Source organism: Triticum dicoccoides, chromosome 1A (assembly GCF_002162155.2).
Source record: "Triticum dicoccoides isolate Atlit2015 ecotype Zavitan chromosome 1A, WEW_v2.0, whole genome shotgun sequence".
NCBI lineage: Eukaryota > Viridiplantae > Streptophyta > Magnoliopsida > Poales > Poaceae > Triticum > Triticum dicoccoides.
Window position 1 is genome coordinate 33,905,948 of NC_041380.1, and position 19,988 is coordinate 33,925,935.

The 19,988-nt window shown below is 42.8% G+C and overlaps 1 protein-coding gene and 1 long non-coding RNA gene across 11 annotated transcripts; both read right to left on the bottom strand.

Moving 5' to 3' along the window:
• Positions 1–4,610: 4,610 nt before the first annotated feature.
• Positions 4,611–14,180, bottom strand: LOC119360940. 10 transcript variants are annotated; one of them, XR_005172809.1, is made up of 6 exons: positions 13,850–14,180; positions 12,980–13,067; positions 9,439–9,536; positions 9,120–9,151; positions 8,831–8,959; positions 7,174–7,447 (listed from the first exon to the last, which is right to left on the bottom strand). XR_005172809.1 is itself a non-coding variant. In XM_037626374.1 (5 exons), exons 1-5 carry the CDS (start codon positions 13,926–13,928, stop codon positions 4,670–4,672), a joined length of 399 nt encoding a protein of 132 aa, XP_037482271.1. In that variant the 5' UTR covers positions 13,929–14,180; the 3' UTR covers positions 4,611–4,669. The 10 variants fall into 10 exon arrangements, 3 of the variants coding, with proteins under 3 accessions (XP_037482271.1, XP_037482279.1, XP_037482275.1); XR_005172812.1 differs by having other exon boundaries at positions 9,439–9,539; XM_037626374.1 differs by lacking the exons at positions 7,174–7,447; positions 9,439–9,536; positions 12,980–13,067 and adding exons at positions 4,611–4,680; positions 7,746–7,893.
• Positions 14,181–14,189: 9 nt separating this feature from the next.
• On the bottom strand, positions 14,190–14,774 carry LOC119360987. Its single transcript, XR_005172817.1, has 3 exons — positions 14,687–14,774; positions 14,448–14,587; positions 14,190–14,307 (listed from the first exon to the last, which is right to left on the bottom strand). It is a non-coding gene; the product is annotated as an uncharacterized LOC119360987 (long non-coding RNA).
• Between the last annotated feature and the right edge of the window lie 5,214 nt (positions 14,775–19,988).

Genomic DNA, 19,988 nt, shown 5'->3' on the forward strand with positions numbered 1-19,988 from the left:
CGTTGCCGCCCCGCGTCACCACCGCCCCGCGCCGACTCGTTGGAGCCCGCCCGCCACCGTCGCCGTTCGTCGGACTTTCGCCGGAGGTAGCCGTCGCCGCCGCCTCGGTTTTCGCGAGAGAACCGACAGTTTTTTTCTAAACCTAGATCCATTTTTTTTATAAATCCGGTTCGGTTTATTTTTTTGGTTTAGTTATTTAGCAAACGCCCGTTCGTTAGTTTGTTTTAACGAACGGTTTTCACCGTTTAGCCGCAGACAGCGAACGTTCATTCGTTAGCCTGTTCGTCAGTTTTTTTCTCAGCTTTTCCGTGATTATTTTCGATCGCGATTTCTGATCCGATTTTTATTCTAGTATAACTTTTCGCTCGTTTATCGGAATCAGGCGATTCAAGCGCCTAGAGTTTCGTCTCGAAACCCTCTTTTTGTTTAACCAACTTAAACAAGATTTTGCTACTGTAAAATTTGACTTTAGTCCAGATTAGTAAACGAAGCTTGTTTCTTTCGCCGTTTGAGTTTTGTTGCTTCGTTTGATTTGATTCTTTTTGCAAACCGGAGTTCTTAAGTGGAACTTTCTGGTTAGATCTCTTATTTGAGTTTTACCCGTGCCCTTGCTTGATTGCTTATTGTATGCTTGTTTGTTTGCGATAGAGTACCCGAAGTGTGAAGCGTGCTACTACGAGTCTCTAGGTTTCGCAGATCATCAGCAAGGCAAGTAACACTTTGATCATACCTCTTTACTACCCGGTTTTATTGCATTAGATCAATCCTCAAACAATTGCATGGTTGGGATCTGATTAAATTGTGGGTTGGGAAGTAGATGAGGTAGTACCTATTCACTTGTTCATTATCAAACCTTGGGAGTTACTTCTACGTCGCTTATATTGCTATGCTATGTTCGTAGACGTGGATTGAGTTTGAGAGTATTCATGACAGATGTGAATATTGTTAAATAATGGTTAACTTAAGGTGGCAACTTTAATACACATCTGGGTGGATTGAGGCACCTGGGGAATTCCAGTGATTGCTTGTATTTTTGGAAATCCCGGGGTACCGTGTGATTCTCCTATGGACTGCCACCCAGACTCAAAGGGATCATAAGATTATTCATGCTGGAAACCTCCATGTGCAGCCACATGACATTATGAGCTCTGGCATAGTTGAGTAAGTTGTGGGAAACCTTTCCATGATGGGCTAGCAGATATAGGGGATTGTAGGTGTACCGGCCTATCTATCGGTTAAGGGGACCTCTTCGGAAAGACTGTGTCTCGCTCATTCGTTTCTCAAACATCTTGTAGTGCGAGAAAACCAACGGAGGAGATCAAGTCTGGTGGGGAAAAGTGTACAAACCTCTGTAGAGTGTACAAACTAATCATGGTTAGCTGTGTCCCCGGTTATGGACATCTTGAGTATCTAGTTCTTGGATTATCATGTGGATCTCATCAGTCTTAATTATATAATTTGATTGGGGTTAATGATGATTTTTAATTGGGATTGAGATGGGGTTTACCATTCTCAATGTTTAACAACCACCATGATAGTTAAATAAAATTTATTCCTTTGTTGTAGGGAAAAATTGGCTTTTCGCAAAACATATTAACCATACAGCCTCCACCAGCCAAATATGCATGTAGTGATAGCATTATTCTGTTCATTACTCTTTTGTGTTACCTTGCCAGCATATTCCATGTGCTGACCCGTTTTCGGGCTACAATGTATCATGTTACAGACTTTTCAGACGACGAGTAAGGAGCCTTAGGTCATGGTCTTTCACTCAGTGATGCCGTTGGAGTTGATGGACTCACTTTATCTTCCAAGCCTTCCACTGCTATCGTATTAGATGGCCTTAAGCCATATTTATTGTAATAAGTTCTCTTTTGAGACATTCGATGTAATAAGTGTGTGATTGCTACTCTGTTATAAATCCTTCAAGTACTGTGTGTGTCAGCATTACCGATCCAGGGATGACACTTATGCACAGAGATCAGACTGTTTGAGGTCTGGTCGCTACACATATTTATAGATGTAACCCTTTCAAACGGGAGACGCATAGTGGTCACGCATACTAAGGATTGAAGACACCTATAGCTAGCAAGTTTCATCGGCAGAAAGATCGGAACAGAGCAAATGAATGGGGGAGGAGGAGATGTCAGTTGTGCTCACCCACGAACGTAGGGGCGGAGCTCGTGAACGCACAGGGAGGTCATCGAACACCAGACCCTCACAGCGATGAAACAACTGCACATTTAAAACCACCAAATCAACACAAATATGATGTTTTTTATAATAAAATCGAAAAATATATGACCTAACTCATAATTCACCATTGGCCTTTGGAAGGCCGAAGAGCACCTTTTCGGTCAACAGGAGGCCGAAGAGGTATCAGGGGTCGGGGTGTCTGATACGTCTCCAACGTATCTACTTTTCCTAACGCTTTTCCTCTTGTTTATCAGCCAGTGGGCCAACCTCCCTCTTTGTCGTCTAGTAGCAGACGACAAAGACCTGGCTGATGGCAAAGCCATCCTTGGCCGTCAGCCAGCTCATCATCGTCTGTTTTTGGAAGCTGTTGGCAAAGCCATCCTTTGCAGTCAGCTAGCAGACGACAAAGAAGTGGCTGACGGCAAATCTTTTGATTCCAGTAGTGTTGGCTGCGACCGTGGCTTCCTCCTCCGACCAAAGAGGCCCTCCTCAACCTTCGTCGCCGCCCCTACGCTGCTCTTCCTCCTCTCTCCGCCTCGAATTGCCGCAACTCCGCCGTCCCTCCGTCGGTCCTCGCTGCTGCGCCGACGCCGCCACCTTCCGAACTGCCACCGCCCCTATTTGGCCGCCGCCCACTAGTTTTTACATCTCCACTTTGCATCATCTATTGGAGTTGCTCTTTTACATCTTCAATGTACATCATCTATTGGAGTTGCCTCTTTTTTGGAGATGTAAATTTTGACATCTCCTGTTTTACATCTCCAAATATGCATCTTCTATTGGAGATGCTCTTAGTGATGCTTCTTCTACAAGTTCTCGACCTGTATGTTATGTTGGTATAAGTATTATATGTAGCTCGATTGAATTTTGTGTTTTTTTTAAGTCATGCGTCATCAATGTCCTTTTGTTTTGTGCAAGAGAATTGGAAATTTGTCCCGTCTGCTGCGTTAACTGGCAAAGCCTATTCGGCACCCGTTTCTTCAGTTCGCGCAAACGGGCACACACTCCCCCGCCGCGCTGGTCCGGCATGTTCTTTTTTCAAAACTGGAGCAAAAAGGGTGTTTGTGCAAGCGTTGTTTCAAACTCGGGATCTCTCGTTGAGAGAGCAGCACAATGACCACCAGGACAACAACGAAGCAATTGAGCCTATAAACTTCATTCCTTTCCTTTATTCCTTCAGTCGCGAGAGCCTCTGGTTTTGGGAAGCTTCCCGAATCAGTTATTTTCACTGGTCCTTCCTTTTTTCTAGGCCCTTTTTCATTTTCTGTTTTTTCCTTAAACACGTGAACTTTCTTCAAATTCGATAAAATATTTTCAAATTCAGTCAACTTTTTTTAAATCAGTGAACCTTTTTGGAAACTCGATGAACTTTTTTTCAAAATCGATGAACTCTACTTTCAAATCGATTAATTTTTTTTTAAAACCGATGAACTCTTTTCTAAAATCAATTAAAAATTTTAAAAACCGATGAACTTTTTTCAATATCGACACACTCTTTTTTCAAAATCAATGAACTTTTTCCAAAGTCGATGAAGATTTTTCAAAATCGATGAACTCTTTCTTCATTTTTGATTTAATTTTTTCCAAAACAGATGAACTTACTTTTTTTTTCAAAGTTGATGAATTCTTTTTTCAGTTGTGTTGGATTTTTTTCAAAATCAATTAACTTTTTCAAATTCGTGAACTTTTTTGAAGTTTCTGTACTTTTTTTCAAATGGCATGAACTGTTTTGAATTCAGGATTTTCTATGATTTTTTGTCAAAAGTCAACGGTTGACCGGTCAACTGGCCGGGAACTCCTATGTGACGCATTCTGCGTCAACTAGGTGCGGCTTCGCAAAGGAGCAGCTGACTGGCGGGCTTTGTGGGCCACGAGGCGCGCGTTTCCCTGGTTTTGAACTGTTTCTACCGCTTCGTTGATTCTGCTTCGCGAAGCTGTGCCACTGATTGTTGTCCCTGCTGTTTTCCACTGTTTCTTCTGTTTCTTCTGTTTTCCTTGTATAAACTAAACAATGGTACAATTTCAACTGTTTCCAAAAGAAACATGAAAGACAAAAGCCTTGAATTTACTAAACAATGGTTGTAGGTTCCATTTTTATGAAACCAGGTGCTGTTCCGATTGATTCAACTAGTTTTTAATTATAAAAAAACATGAAATTTCATTTTACATTTATTACAAAGTGGTACTTCTAAAACTGTCATAAAAGTGGTAAGCTTACATCTTGATGAAATTGAGTGATGATAGTATCACCAAGGCGTCATGAAAGAAAAAAAATGTACATGTCTTACTGCTCATTTTCATAACTGTTTCAGCTGTTTTCGGACATTGTTTACAGTTGAATGTCTTGGAAGAAACTATCACTAGATCAGCAAGAGAAAAAAAAGATAGCTCTATCGGTAAGGAAACATTTTTTCCCATGGAAGTATTCCTTTGAGTTGAATCTTGCAGTGCACTTCCCTTGAAGGTGACAGTATTAATGAGACCCTTGAGAATAGAAAGAAGAATTAGAAGAAACATATACGCGATTAGAAGAAATTAATTTCACTGTTCGGTATGAAAGAACAGGCTCTAAGAAAATAACATCTCTTTTGTTTCCATAGGAGAGAAAAAAATAGAGAACTTACATGTCTCTGCAGGAAAGAAGTTACTAACGGTAGCTGAATTTCATTGTCCTTGCATGTTACAATCTCAAAAAGAATTTCTGACGTAGAGCTTGTAAATCATCCTACAGTATTTTAACATGTGAACAAATTTTTGGAATATTTTTTGACACAGAGATTGTAAATTTCATTGTTCACATATTTTTTGGAATATGTGATCAAATTTCAGAAACAGGAAACAATTTTTTGAATTAGTAAAAAAATAAACATGTGGACAATTTTTTGAATTTGTAAAGAAATTTGGAAACATGAACATTTTTTGAACATGTGAACAAATTTTATGAAAACCGAAAAGTTTGAATTTCCCAAACATTTTTCGGAAATTAAACATTTTTGGAGTTTGTGAACATTTTTATGAAGCATGAACGATTTTTGAATCTTGAGAACAAATTTGGAAGCACGGATTATTTTTTGAAGCACGAACATTTTTTGAACCTTGAGAACAAATTTTGAAACAAAGAACAATTTTGAAAAATCCTGAACAAATTTGGAAGCATGAACAATTTTGTAAAGCACGAACATTTTTTGTTTCTTGAGAACATATTTTAAAATAGAGAACAATTTTGAAAAATTCCAAACAAATTCGGAAGTGCGAACATTTTTGAGAAACCCTATTTTTGAGAAAAAAAACATGAAGGTTGTATGATACAGCGAACACTTTTAGAAATTGAGAACAAAATTTGTAAAAACTCAACAATTCGAAAAATGCAAACAATTTTTGGAAATGGGAACATTTTTGTAAAGTCTCCCAAAACCCGAAAATTTTTCAAATTCGAAAACAAATTTTGGATACTTGAACATTTTTTAAAACTTGGAACATTTTTTGAAACTCCCGAACAAAACTTGAACACATGAACAGTTTTTAAAACTTGCGTACATTTTTTCGGAACTCCCGAACAAAAATTGAAGCATGAACATTTTTTGCAATTTGCGAACAATTTTTTAAATGGAAACATTTATGGAAACTCGCAGCAAAATTTGAAAACATGAACATTTTTTGAATTTGGTGAACAAATTTTGAAATTGGATTATTTTTTGAAACTCCCAAGCATAACTTGAAACATGAACAAAAAGAAAATAAAAAGAAAAGAAAAAGGAATTGAAAGATGAAATAAAGAAACAGAAAAACAAAGAAAGAAAAAGAAAAAAAAGAAAAAATATAAAGAAAAAGCAAACAGAAAAAACCAGTGAAAACCCGGTTCAAGAACCTTCCAGAAGGTTCCCAAAACCGTTCAGGAACCCTCCAGAAGGTTCCCAAAACCGGGACGCTGTAGCGCCAGCCAGCTGTCGACTGGCCAACCTGGGCCATCCCAGTTCTTTAATCCACGTGGGAGCGAAGGAGGCGATCGACGGGAGCGAAGGAGGCGATCGAGGCAACCTGGGCCAGCCCAGTTCCCAGCCGCGTGGGCGCACGAACTGCCAACTGGCGCCCATTAGGAGCTCTCGTGTTAACTTTCTCTGACTATTTAAATGCAGAGTTATTTTCTGGCCCAGGTCCATTTCGATCGCTCTACTTTTTTCTAGCCAATAAATAAAAGGCAGGAACCGTCCGAAACATTTCCACAGTTCTTTAATCCCACCTCGATTGGGGAATATCAAGTTATACGGCTTAAGTATGCGTCTACAAATGGTTCCGCTAAGCCGATGATGACTATCCTAGAGACCGACATTCTGAGCGCAGTGTGCGCAGTGAGGAAAATGTCATCAGGAATTAAATAGTCTGAGGCGACTTTTTTTATGCCACCGCTGTCGTATTTGTTTACCCATGTCAAATTTGCTTTCAATGACCATAGAAAAGATAGCCGTTCGAAGCAAAGTACAATGCCAAAACTGCTTTTGAAGGACGGTTTTTAAAAATTCAGAATTCAACAAAAAAACATATTTTTACATTTCAAAAAATACAGGCATACATGAAGGCATAACTCACATGTGTAAATTTACAGGACGAAATACGTTAAAATGAAGGTTGTGCAAAAAAAGGCAATGGCTTTTCAAGACACGCTACTATTCATCCCAAAAGTCCATGATTTTTTTTTGCATAGATCGCATCTCAATGTGTTTTATTCTGAAATTTTATACGCACACACATCACATCATTGTGTACTGTACAAAAAAAATTAACCAAAAAGTATGAATTTTGAATTTAAGAAAAAACGGCCTCGAAGGAGGCCGAGCTCCAAAACGCCATTCTCAGTTCAAAGCTTGTATTCCCTCCATTCCTAAATATAAGTCTTTTTAGACATTTCAAATGAAATACAACATACGGATGTATGTAGACATATTTCAGAGTGTAGATTCACTCATTTTGCTCCGTATGTAGTCATTTGGTGGAATCTCTAGAAAAACTTATATTTAGGAACAGCGGGAGTACATGCCACCAATGAGCCAAAATATGTCTAGATACATCCATTTCTCTGACAAGTATTACCGGACGGAGGAAGTATTAGCTAAATAACCTCTAAAAGCATGGAGATATTATTAGGTTTAGAATGAAAATAAACTTATGCCAAACGGATGTATCTAGTAATGAAATACATATGGATCCGAAAGATTATTATAATATCGCCATGTTTCTTAGACACCGAATTATTCTGCGTTGTCAGATAAGAAAAATGATGAGAGAAGACGATCAAAACAACTAACCAGCAGCAGACTGTTTAAAGGGCTTCAAAATCTCATTATGTTTCAAGAACTATTTTCATTCAAGTAGAACAGAGAAATTCATTTGAGGGGTAGCCTTAACATCATAATCGCGGTACGTTCTCAAGAATATTTCTCTTCAAGCAAATTGTTCTAGAAAGAAATATACTGCCACCGATCTGAATTAATCACCGCAGCCTCTTGTCTTTAATAGAGGTTGCGTCAATTAATTCGGATAGGAGGGAGTACCTTTACTTTTCTTTTGATCCAAGTCCATGATGAATGATGCACTTGACAATAGTTCCCTTTTTAGTGGGAGGCGACAAAGACATGTCATACTACTTGTCGATGCTTGGGTAAAAGCAGAGATTCTGAAGTTGCTACAGAAAGCAAAAGCCTAAAAACTAAAAGATTATGATGATAGTTGGATAATCAATATTAGGCTATATTTCTTTTAGAGCTGATTGGAAGAATGAGCTGGACCAATGGGAGTTTGTGACATAAGGAGAGTATAAACATTACAGATGCACTATATAAAGTATATTGAGAAAAACATTATTACATCAGACTCCCTCCGTTTCTAAATATAAGTCCTTTCAGATATTTCAATATGGACTACATAGTACATACGGATGTATATAGACATATTTTAGAATGTAGATTCACTCGTTTTGCCTGTTACGTAGTCCATATTGACATCTCTAAAAGGTCTAATATTTAGGAACGGAGGGAGTATAACATAACATAACATAGAGATGTAATAAACATGTCCTGATTTTAAAAACAAATTTACTACGATTAGGGCACTTTGAAGACCGAGCTCCATGGAGCCCTTTATTTTGAAAAATTCAAAATTCATAAATTTTGATTTCAAAATATTCTGAAAAAAACAAACATCTATGCAAGGATGTAATGTGTATGTGTGATAAGTTTCAGGATGAATTGCGAGCTGCACAAAAAAAAACAAAATCATGGACTTTAAAGATGAACAGTACATATGGTAAAAGGCCCCACATTTGTCTTTTTTGTGTAGCTCAAGTTTTAATGTATTTCGACCTGAAAATTTGCACACATGTACATTATGTATCTAGGTGTATCTGTATTTTTTTTCCAGAATTTTTGAAACTGAAAATTTTGAATTTTGAAGTTTTCAAATAAAGGCCTCCATGGAGCTCGGTCTCCGTTTGACATTTTCGATTTACTACTCCCTTTGTACATAAATACTAGACATTTTTTATATTTGTGAACAAAGGAAGAATAAAGTAATACGACAGGATTACGAGAAGATGTAAAAGGAACAAAAGAATATGTACCCCTCAGAAGCTAACACGTACCTTAATAGCATATAGTAGTTCTTCCGTACGATTCATACATGTTCCTCTTTCAGTTGATTCCTTGTCATATTTTGAGCCATCGAGCCTAACAATTAAATCCAAATCTTCCGCTCTTATCATCCTCGAAGTCTATCATAGGAGGAATGGAGAACCATTTAACAGAAAGTGATAGCAAATCTTTTCTATAGCCAAAAATTCCCTATTTGTTGTGCTTAGACTTTGTGTCAAAATATTGTCTTTTTTGCTCATCCAACAGATAAAGTTCCTATACTTGACACAACTTACATACCTTGGTATATAGTGATCCTTTGGTGTAAGAATCTGCATAGAAAATAAATCAGATCCATAAGAAAGATACCAAGGAGTGAGCAATCCATTTTCATATCCTAGTCCATGTTGCAATTCCTTTCCCCAAATTGATTGTAAATCTGCAGGATATAATTCGGCTAGCTACAGTGTGAACCATGTAGTGTTCCACCTCTCCACTAAATCGCAACAGTTCTTGCTTCTGAGATAGGAAAGGAATCATGGTCTAGGGGTACAGCATAACATATGGGACTAAGCACTACCTCCTAGCTCAAACCCCTACAAATTTAACAACTTCTTACCTTAATCCCAAAAAACCTGAGCTCAATAATTCCACGCATACCTACTGGGTTTGGCCAAGCTTCTCGTCAACGAATGCCTACCAGTGGAGAATGTTGTGCTGCTCCAGTGTGAGGTAAGGAATAGATTAGGGGGCAGGTACTGGATTATTACATAAAGTACACTTTTCATATCACCAGAAAGCAACAATCATGATTATAAAATTGAATGTGCAACTGGACCTTTGCCTAGCCCAGAATAGCAGGCCTACAAAAATAGTGCAATTCCGAACATCATGTAGTACATTACAGTTCATAAACAACAGACCCTCTCTCAAAAGCACAACCAGCTAAGGCTACTCCGGTGAAGCAAATGTCTAGGCCATAACATGAAACAGCAAAATAACTAAACTATCACTAAATAGTAGTACCAGCTATCTTCCTGGTTATGCAATCATGTAAGAGCATCTCCACTGGCCCCCCAACAAGCCCCTCAGGGCGCCTTTTTTAGCGTCGGTGGCGAAACATCGGCCAAGTTGCGCCCCCAGATCGTTGTTTATCGCCGATTTGGGCAAAAATAACAACCGGCAAACCCAAGCCGAATCCAGCACACCAGGGGGCGCCTGGGGGTACCGGCTGAAGCGAAAAGGCGCGTGGGCCCACGTGGTCGGCGACATACCGGCCTATTCCCGCCGTTTTCCCCCATTTTCCCTCCATTGCCCAAGCACTTCCCCCCTTCTCCACCGCCGCTCCCGCTATTCTCCTCATCAGATCCGACCGCCATGCCGCCGAAGAAGTATGCGGCCCCTCGCCTAGCCACCGATACCGCCCAGCCAAAGCAAAGGAAGCCGAGGGCGCCGATGGCAAGGCCACAGGGCTTGTCGAACGCCGAGTGGAAGGTAGGCATTGAGTAACCACCGATCACCAGAACAGGCTCATCACCAAGAGGGCCAGGGACGTGGCGGCGGCGGCGGAGCAGGAGAGGTGTCTCGCGTGGGGATGATGAACCTTCCGCATGGCCACTGCCCACAAGCTGCGTGAGGAAGCCAGCAGAGCGTCGCGTCGCCGGCCAACTTCTCGCTGCCGCTATGAGGGTATGCGCCCTCGCCTGGCTACTCCGACGGCAACACGCATGGCGGCTTCAACCCCAGCATCACCTTCCTACATGGCGCAGTGTCACGTGCCTCCGGCCTCAACACCCAGTACAACTACTCGCCGCTGGCGTACTCAGGCTCGCCTGCGCCGCCTCTGTGCCGTGCCGCCCTACCCTTCGCACACGGCTAGGCGCCACAGTTCAGCAATACCGATGCCAACCTGGACGAGATCATCACGAGCGGCTCGGTTGCCGCCGCTTCGTGCCCCGGGTTCCACGCGCAAGACAAAACGATGGACACCGCCGTCGACATGGATGACGTGCTCGACGACGCCAAGGAGGAGGCGAAGGAGGAAGAACAGGTGGAGCCGGAGCCGGCGCTGAAAGAGAGAAAGAAGAAGCAGGCGCCCAACACAAGCCGGGCGAGCCTCGCGTCAAGTGGACGTCCAAGGAAGACGAGTGTCTCGCCGATGCATGGAAGACCGTCAGCATCGACCCGATCACCGGCTTGAATCAGAACGCCGACACTTACTGGAGAAGAATCAAGACGGCGTTCGACGAGCACAAGCTGGTCGACCCCAACTTCGCCAACATCCACATGGATCACAGCAACAAGGCCATGGTGAACCATTGGGCGACCATCTAGGCGGCCTGCAACAAGTGACATGGGATCCTAGAGGAGGTCGCGGCTCGCCCGAAAAGCGGCGCCAAAGTCGAGGGGCAGGTATGGCCAGTCGTCGGCTCAGTTCTTTCGTCGTGTACTTCGCCGACACTTGTTCTTCGGCTGTGCAGATGGTTCGAATGTTCAACATGTTTTGCCAGGACAACAGCGACCAAGAGTTCAAGTTCCTTCACGTGTTCTCCAGGATCGAGTCGTGCGAGAAGTGGAGGGAGTGCTGACTCACTCTCGCAAGGCCAAGGAGACCTACAAGCCGGATGCGCCTGCCCCATCGTTGGCAGAAGGGCGCCCTGATGGCAACAAAAGAGACAAGGCGGCGAGGGGCGCGGCACCCGCTGCTGAACGGCTACAATCATCGATCGAGCAGTGCATCGCCGATGCCAAGAACAGCGCCGCCAAGAGGGAGGAGAAATCCGACGTGAGGTGGTCGGCGTTGATGACGAAGCATGACGTCAAGCTCGACCTTCTCAGGACCAAAGTCGCCGCGAAGAAGAGGAACACCAACCTGGTGCTCTTGATGGCGGCAGACATGTCGACGATGGACGAGCAGGTGAAGGCGTGGTACCTAGCAGAGCGTGGCCTCATCTTGAACCAGATGCCTCGACAGGCGGCAACCGCCGCCTCTACGCCCACAACGACGCCAACGTCGATGCCAAGCCTGAGAAGTGAACATGTGCGGACGCCCTGCGTGAGCACTGAAGCCACACCAACACCAACGTCGAGCCCGAGCACTAAAGATGCGCCCACACTAACCTCAGCCAGTCCCATGGCAGAGGAGCCTGCCGTTTGATGCGTTCCATGTCTATGATTCCTTCCTTTTGATCGCCGAACTTTTGGGTATGTTTGATCACCGACCTGTGCCATGATGATCGCCGAACCTATGATGTTTTTTGGCCACAGAAAAGATAAATTAGAATTTTCGGGCGTTTGGGGGCCAAAACCTGGGGGCGCGACTGGAAACTCGATCGCCCTCAGGGCGGAAAAACCGCCGGCACATATGCCAAAAGACATTCGTCGGGTGCCCTGGGGGGGCAAACGGCTGGAGATGCTCTAGTGGTTAAATCAAAACCTGGAACATGCACTCATGAACACCTACAGGAGGAGATGGGCCTTCAAACCTAAGAAGGAGCAACCAAAGACAAGGTGGCCATTGACAAATTGACGAGGAAGCACAAGGACGTGGCCGCTAGACTTCTCATGATCATTTATCCCCCTTGAGGCTGTATTTCCTTTCCTTGTGGGCTTATTTTTGCTGTTTCCCCCAGCCTGTACCTTACCTTTATTTTCTTTCGTTTCTGTGGACCTCCGTTTTTTGGTTGGATGTTGTGCTTCGGTTGTGGTTTGCTTTATTTATAAAGCGGGGCGAGAAGCCTTTTTCGGTACAAAATTCAATTAGCCGTGGCCCTTTTCAGGAATCATCCACAACACCCTATCCTAACAACTGAGTGTGTAATCCATCCTCACACAATGAGAAAAAAGTATAGTAGAACATAATTAACGAATTCAACAAAAATAGATGTAGCTAGTTAAATCCTAGTTTGATAAATGTCAAAGAGCAGTTTCATATGATTCCATTGTGTTATGTGTGTGCATCAGTTTTCAAACATGATATATATAAAAACAGGAGGGTGACAGAACCTATACTGGAACCTACTACAACGCCCCTTCGGTCAGTTTTGCATCAGGTTGACTATGGGCAGAAAAGACAACACAAAAGTTGAGTGGTAGAAAATAGTGAAACTAATCTGATATGTCTTGTGGTTCCACGGCCTATCGAGGGTGTCGCTGCTAACCTTGGCAACACTGAGGAGGTCATGGTCCACACGAAGTTCTTGGGCCTAAAGCTTCTTGGTTCCTCCCCCAGCTAATCCACCTTCCGAGCTAACCAAGTCAAGTCAATATAATTTTAGTTCCATTGTGAGTATCCAAGACGCTCTGAAACAACTGGATATTCTCCTAAAAGGCAAATAAAAAGCACTCTGAATAGATGCAAACTTTGAGAATTTCTTGCTGATTCAGTCCAGAGGAAGAGACGGCGATGGGGTGGTAGTGGGGGCAGAAAGCGAAGGGATGCAGGGGTGAACAGCAGACGGAAACGGGGGCAGACACAGCGGTGGTGCTCTGAAAGGAGCAGAGGCAGCCCCGACAACAGCGTGCGAACAAGAGCAAGGGCGGCCATGGCAGGAGGTACCACCAAGGAGAAGAGCAATTGCGGCGCGGAGGCGGACATGCAGCGGGTGGCAGCCGGAAACCCTAGTGCGGGCGCTTGGAAGAGGACGGAATGGGAGTTACACGGCAGTGTTGTGCGGTCGTGCGAGGGTGAGAGGCCAACAAAGCCAGACATAGTGGTAATCCAACAAGTCTAGAACAAATGCTCATGTAGCTACTTTGTTTTCACCCGTCTATTTCCATGAAATAGTGAAGAATTGGCTATCAGGAATAAGGCTTAAGTGTACTCTCATTTCAGAGATGTGCTTGCATTTTTGCAATATATTCAGTTTGCAATATAACATCATATTTGAAACGATAAAAAAGAGGTTACACTTTTTCTAGGGAAAGATGTATGTTAACACACTAACTTATTAGTGATCGGATGTTTGAATGTAGCAAAACATGGATTTTCAAGGCTTCAGAGCGAAATGAAAGTGATCAGAAGACAAAACCTTTGCAAGTAGAGCTTTCCCTCGGGAAGTTCAACTGCTTCTTTAATATCTTGAATTGGAACATGTAAACCACCGACATCAGAACAAGACTCCAAACGTGTCATTTCAATTTTCATGACAGAAATCATAGGACCAACTTCACCTTGCAAAATTCCGACTACCAAGAGAACCTGAGAAAAAGACAGGTAAAGCTCAATAAATAAATACTCCAAGGCAAAATTGAAATTCATCACATCAATCAAACAGATACTCCGATGGCCTAAGCTAACCAGTCCTCTCTCTGAGTGTATAAATAAATAAACCACAAAAAGAATATGAGAGCTGAAGACTTGCAGATTTCTATTGCAACCATTTCACTCTTTCCAATTGAATAAAAATATCATGGCCACAGATTGTGCCAACTTTTCTTCTCCTGGTAATTGCAACCATGTAGTAAGGACCAAGAAACTTCAGAAAACCTGAAGAAGCAAACAAGTGGTAAATGTTATAATATGAACAACTAAAACGATTTGATAGAGATAGTCTATGAATCTCAGTTCATGTTGAAATACAAATTATTCCATAGCATTTTGTGACAAAATTCAGCCCAGCAGTCAACCTATTTCCCTCGTGAATCCGCCAAATTAGTTCTTGACAATCAATTCTCCGTGTAACTAGTAGGATACTCCTGGATACCCAAATCAATAGACTCCAACCGGTCAATCTTCAGCACCGTCCAAAGAGTCCTGCTCTTGTGATCTGATGGGGTAGCAAAAAGAAGCCTTATGGTGTAGCACAAATACAAATACGCATGATGGTGCAGGGAAAAAGAGTGAGGAGTAAAAGGATGGGGGTGACCTTGATGACGACGGCGGTGAGGAAAGGTGCTAGAGCGGCGGGCTTACTGCTCCGAGGATTTGTCCGGTCCTTCTCCTCGGGCTGCTACCGAAAGAAACGATTTTATCCGCCTCGGAGATGGTCGCTGGGACACCGAGATGACAGGGTTTGGCGGAATCACAGCCGGAGAGGGAGTCCACGGCCCTAGGTGGCTCGCGTCGGCGCCGTCGTAGGATCCGGCATCGGCACCACCGGATCAAGCCGGAATTACTCCTCCCGTCGAAAAAAATCGATCTTTTCCGGCATCGCCACCACCGGATGAAGCCGGAATTACTCCTCCAATTGATCTTTTCCAAGGGAGGGAGTACGGGATGGGGATGGCGGAGTTTGGAGAAGGGCACGGGGACGGGGATGCGGCGAGGAGAGAAGGAATCGCGGGCCGAGGAGGAATCGGAGATGGGGAGGAGGGCGTCAGGAGGTATTTGCGCACGGGGACGGGGATGCGGCGAGGAGAGAAGGAATCGCGGGCGGAGGAGGAATCGGAGATGGGGAGGAGGGCGTCAGGAGAATTTAAATATTTAGGCTTCCTTAGCGAGAATTCCAGAAATTTGTTCCACACAGGAATTGAACTCTGGTTGTCAAGGAGTGAGACTACTACCCCAACCATTGGGCTAAAGCCCAGCTCCCGTTCAGTTTGCTTCAACGCATGTATAATAGTTTTAAGCTATTTCGTATTTGTGTTCTTCTCTTCGTTTAGCCACACAACAGTTTCTTTCTTTTTCGTTTTCTTTTGAGAATCACATAACAGCTTTCTGAGACATGCATAGCTTAGCTGTACTGATGTTCTATTGCTAGCCTAGACATGTATGAAGTTATAGTCCTTGGCTCTGGTTGGTCGACATTGCGGGCTTAATTTACTTTTGGATGAATTTTTTGATCAAGCTCTTATTGTGTGGTGGTTGTTTTGAACTTCCGGTCCTTTCGAGGGAAGAAACTTTTGCTTTTGGTTTTGGTTCTTCAAGCAACACACACAAACAACACTGGTAATTGGGTATACCAAACAAAACCTATGATATGTAGGACAGTAAAACTGAGTCTAACTTCAGCCCTCTCACGCACTGAGTGTTTCTGGCCATCCATTTTCCGTGATATGGGCGTTCCTTACCATCAGATATGCTAGGTTTTTTTACTTCCACCACACATTTGATTTCCTGGCCCAACTATCCTAAAGGTCGGCTGCTCCAGGGGCAAAATCTGAGTCCTCTGGTTGCCTGGGCCTTTTTCCCCGACCCAACTAGCAAACCACTCATATCCCACCCCACGAGCGTTACTGAAGAAAGGCCTACCAAACGATCACAGTCGAGTTAGAAAAGAAATGCCTCATGAACCCTAACAGAGGAGACGCCCGAAGATGGCAATCCATATTCTCGTCAACCGCCACCGCTACGCTCGTCCGATCAACCTCCGCACATCACCCCGTCGTGAAAAAAGATCTCCACAGTCGGTGGAGTTCCCTTTCCCATCCCCATGACAGCAGACGAACATGGAGCGACCGACAAATCTATCCACCTAGGCAAGGAGGTGTGACTTACAGTTAGGGCGCATCATCCCCGGAAAAGGACACAAGTACTTGTCTACATCCATTCAACTTCTCGATGAGTAGCCTAATCGATTGATCTGCACATGCTTAATCGAAGGTACAAACTGTTGTACGCATTGCTTTATTTTCCCCATTTTGGTTCCTTCTTTTCTTTTGGTTATTTGGTTTCATTTGTTCTAGAATCTGGCTCATGGCATCAGTGTGGAAGCTCGATTTAGTCGATCCGTTGATTTATGGTGGCACAAAGGTATGCGTCTTGTGAGGTTCTATCGCCAATTCAATGATGATTGATTGAGAGTTTAACCAGCCATTACTCATAGTATAATGCACCGGATGCCGGTTATTGCAGGTTTGTTACAATTGGGGATTCATAATTTTCATTCCATTGGGCTTGCAGGTACGTGGGATGGAAGCACATCTGAGAGCAGCGATACGAGTCATTGGGATTGAAAGCAATGCATGGGAAGACATTAACGTGACGCAATGGCCAGTACGGAATATTAATATGCCAAAATCCGATGAGACATCAGTCAACAATATTAGCTTTTGTTTTTGTTTTAGATTGTTAATATCTGAAATGCTGATCTAACAACATAAAATGTTGCAGTTCTTGTTATGCACTGTACATGCTGAAGAACATCGAATTATTTACGGGAGTAAAACTGAGGTTGCAATATGACGAAGTACGTAGAGTAACACCTAAAATTCTGTCATTTTTTGGAACATATGGAACGATACTAACATATCCTCGCATGCAGGCCTACATCGACAAATTCAGAAGGGAGCTACCTATTGTGCTTGTCGATTCACCCTACAACAGAATGAAATACAGGAGTAGGTTCAAGCAGTACCATGCTAGGCAATCGGATGCAGCTGCGGTTGAAGACGACGAGGATGCAAGCAGTTAGTCCAACATTGTGGTTCATTCTTACATGTGGAGTGTACACTTGGCCATAAAGCGACAGAGTAGGGTGTGGTTGGGTTTTAGTCCCGAAGAAGGTTTCCTAGCCGTGTTCTTAGTCCATTGCACATGAGTCAAGTTGTAAAACATTAATAATATTGGTTACTATATTTTGCTTGAAATAAATTTGGTCTCCACGGGATCTCGTAGAAATCTATATTTGATTTTTACTACCATGTGATAGTAATGGTGCCTGGGGCAACCCTAGAAGAATAATGGATTATGATATGTCTATTTTCATACGAGAGAAAAAGGTACGAGCATTACAATAGCCTCACACCAGAAGTCAAAAATACTGCCTGATTCAACACGCAATCCCAGCTATGTCTCGTAGGCAGGCCGCAAAGCCAAAAAATAGAGCATAGGATAACAATAGTAAAAGCATGTACCATAGGGGGCCTCTACAGGTGCTGCAACGCTGAATTGAAGCGATCACCTTCAGGAGCATAGTGGTGTGGCCATGGTACATCCATCCTGCCTCATGGAATCACATAGCATGTTCTGTCAGAGCCCTGCAAAACAGAGGAAAAATTACTACTTGTACTAACCTTGTCAAGTGTGTGCATGTAACAAATGTTGGACATAAGTAAACACGGAAGAATGAAATGCAACATATGGAAGAATCGAATGGTCATTCCTTTCTCTCTGCTTTTTGCGAGGACCATTACTCTCCCTTTAACAAGGCTAAAACATCATAATAAAACTTAATAGCAATCTTGAAAAGGTGGATATCCCATGTGAATCTAATCTTTCATATAAAGCACATGCCAAGTCTGTTGATCCCAGTCCAGCAATTGCACAAGAAGAAGCGAGCATCATAAATATTGAGCAACATAAGCTATGAATTGTTTATAGTACATTCCAAAATTAATAGCTTATCATCTTTATTGATCTCCAAATCTCACCTATCAGCCAAATTGAAAGAATACTGTTGAATGCAACGATTGAACGTTCGTAGATCATGCAGTTGGGGTTGGACGAATGGGGCTGGCCGTCGAGGCCGGCGGCCAGCTTCATCTAGTCCCGCGGAACATGATCTATACCCAACCACCTTGCCATCAGACGAGACGCATGGCTAGATCAAAGCTGCACCCATGGCTGAGAAATGATATGTAGAGGACGCAAACAACCAATTGAGGTGTGGGAAAGAGGTTGCCTATAACCTTGTGGCTATAGGCACCTGCATAGAGGACTGGGAGGTGGTATGACGCCGACTCTTCGCCGGCGGCCGCCGCGGGGAGGGCAGTGGGCCTCCTCTCGTGTTTGTTGAAAAGGTGGTGCGAGATCGCGAGGGAATTGGGGTGGTGGAAGGGAGGGGCCGCGACGCGCGGCTAGATCCTGCCGGCAACGAGGGAGGGAGGGAGGGGCCGCGATGAGCGGCTAGATCCTGCCGGCGAGGATTAAAACCGTAGTGGTGGCGAGGAATAAGCCCTAGCGAACGGGATAAATATCGAACCGAAAATAGCCCTGAAATTCGTACCGAGAATACCCTCGAAATATTTGGGAGGGAAAATTAGATCAGTTCGAAATATTTTTTCTCCTGAAAATGCCCCTCGGGGTCTGATATAATACACGTGACATCAGCGTATTGCATCGGATCTGGACCGTCGAATTTGCTCCATCGGACGGTCCATATCGTCCGGATGCACTGTAAAATGACCCTTATTATTTTTGTATAACAGTCTTGATAGAAAATCCTTTCCAACAGAACGGTTGAGTGCAAGCCTGAAAAATGATAAAATCATGGATGGTACTTCCAGTAACATAAATCAAAATATTGTTGCAGAATCTTTTCAGTCTGCACTTCCATCCATGGTTAATTCCATCAAATATATGTCAACTTAACTAAATGCAAACATGAAATGCGAGATTATAGAGATTCATGCACAATAATATAAAATATGTAAGATGGTAACGGAAGAGGTACTCTAGCAAAAGCAGAGGTACAATGATTCTAGTTTCACACCGAAATAGCAATGAATACATGACTATCAGGACGTGAGTAGTACAAAAAAATGAGCATATGAGAAGCAGAGATAATGCCACTTGTGCTGATGTGCATATAAACCTATCGAATTCAGACTAGGTAATAATTGGGAGGTACCTTAGCGTTAAGAAAGTACTTGTAAAAATTGTAGATTTGCAGGAAGAACATAGTAGTGACCATTGTTGAAGAAGAAAGAGATCTAATTATTCATACTAAGTATATTATTTTTAAGACACCAATTTGCATTACTACCTATAAAATAGGAATCCCAGGTTTGTTCAGATGAATGAATGTCCCACCACATATATACTTTAAAAGAACCGAAATCTCCTTAAAAGTTGACTAACATAGAAGACATGCACAAGAAAATAACTCATTGCACAAGAACAGAGAAGTATTGGAATGGCGATGAGCTCAAATATAAATCTAGAAATTTTACTGTGTGAAGATTTATATTTTTCTTATCTATTTTCAATGGAATGTAACATGCACAATTTAACACATAGTGGCAACTACAAAATTAGTGATCTGAATTAACTTAGAACTGAAGACACATGCTGCACTTTTAATCAGTTCATGCCTTTAAATGCCCTAGTGAAGAGTGAAAGATCTGATGCACAATATTACTATCTTTTAGAAAATAGCAGTACAGACTATGGGTATAGATATACATAGCCATGATGCATGCATGTCACGATCCCAGTTTCATCCATATACTTATGTACACGTATTGAAAAGGCATGAGTACCTGTTGTGAGTATCAAACCGTGAACGA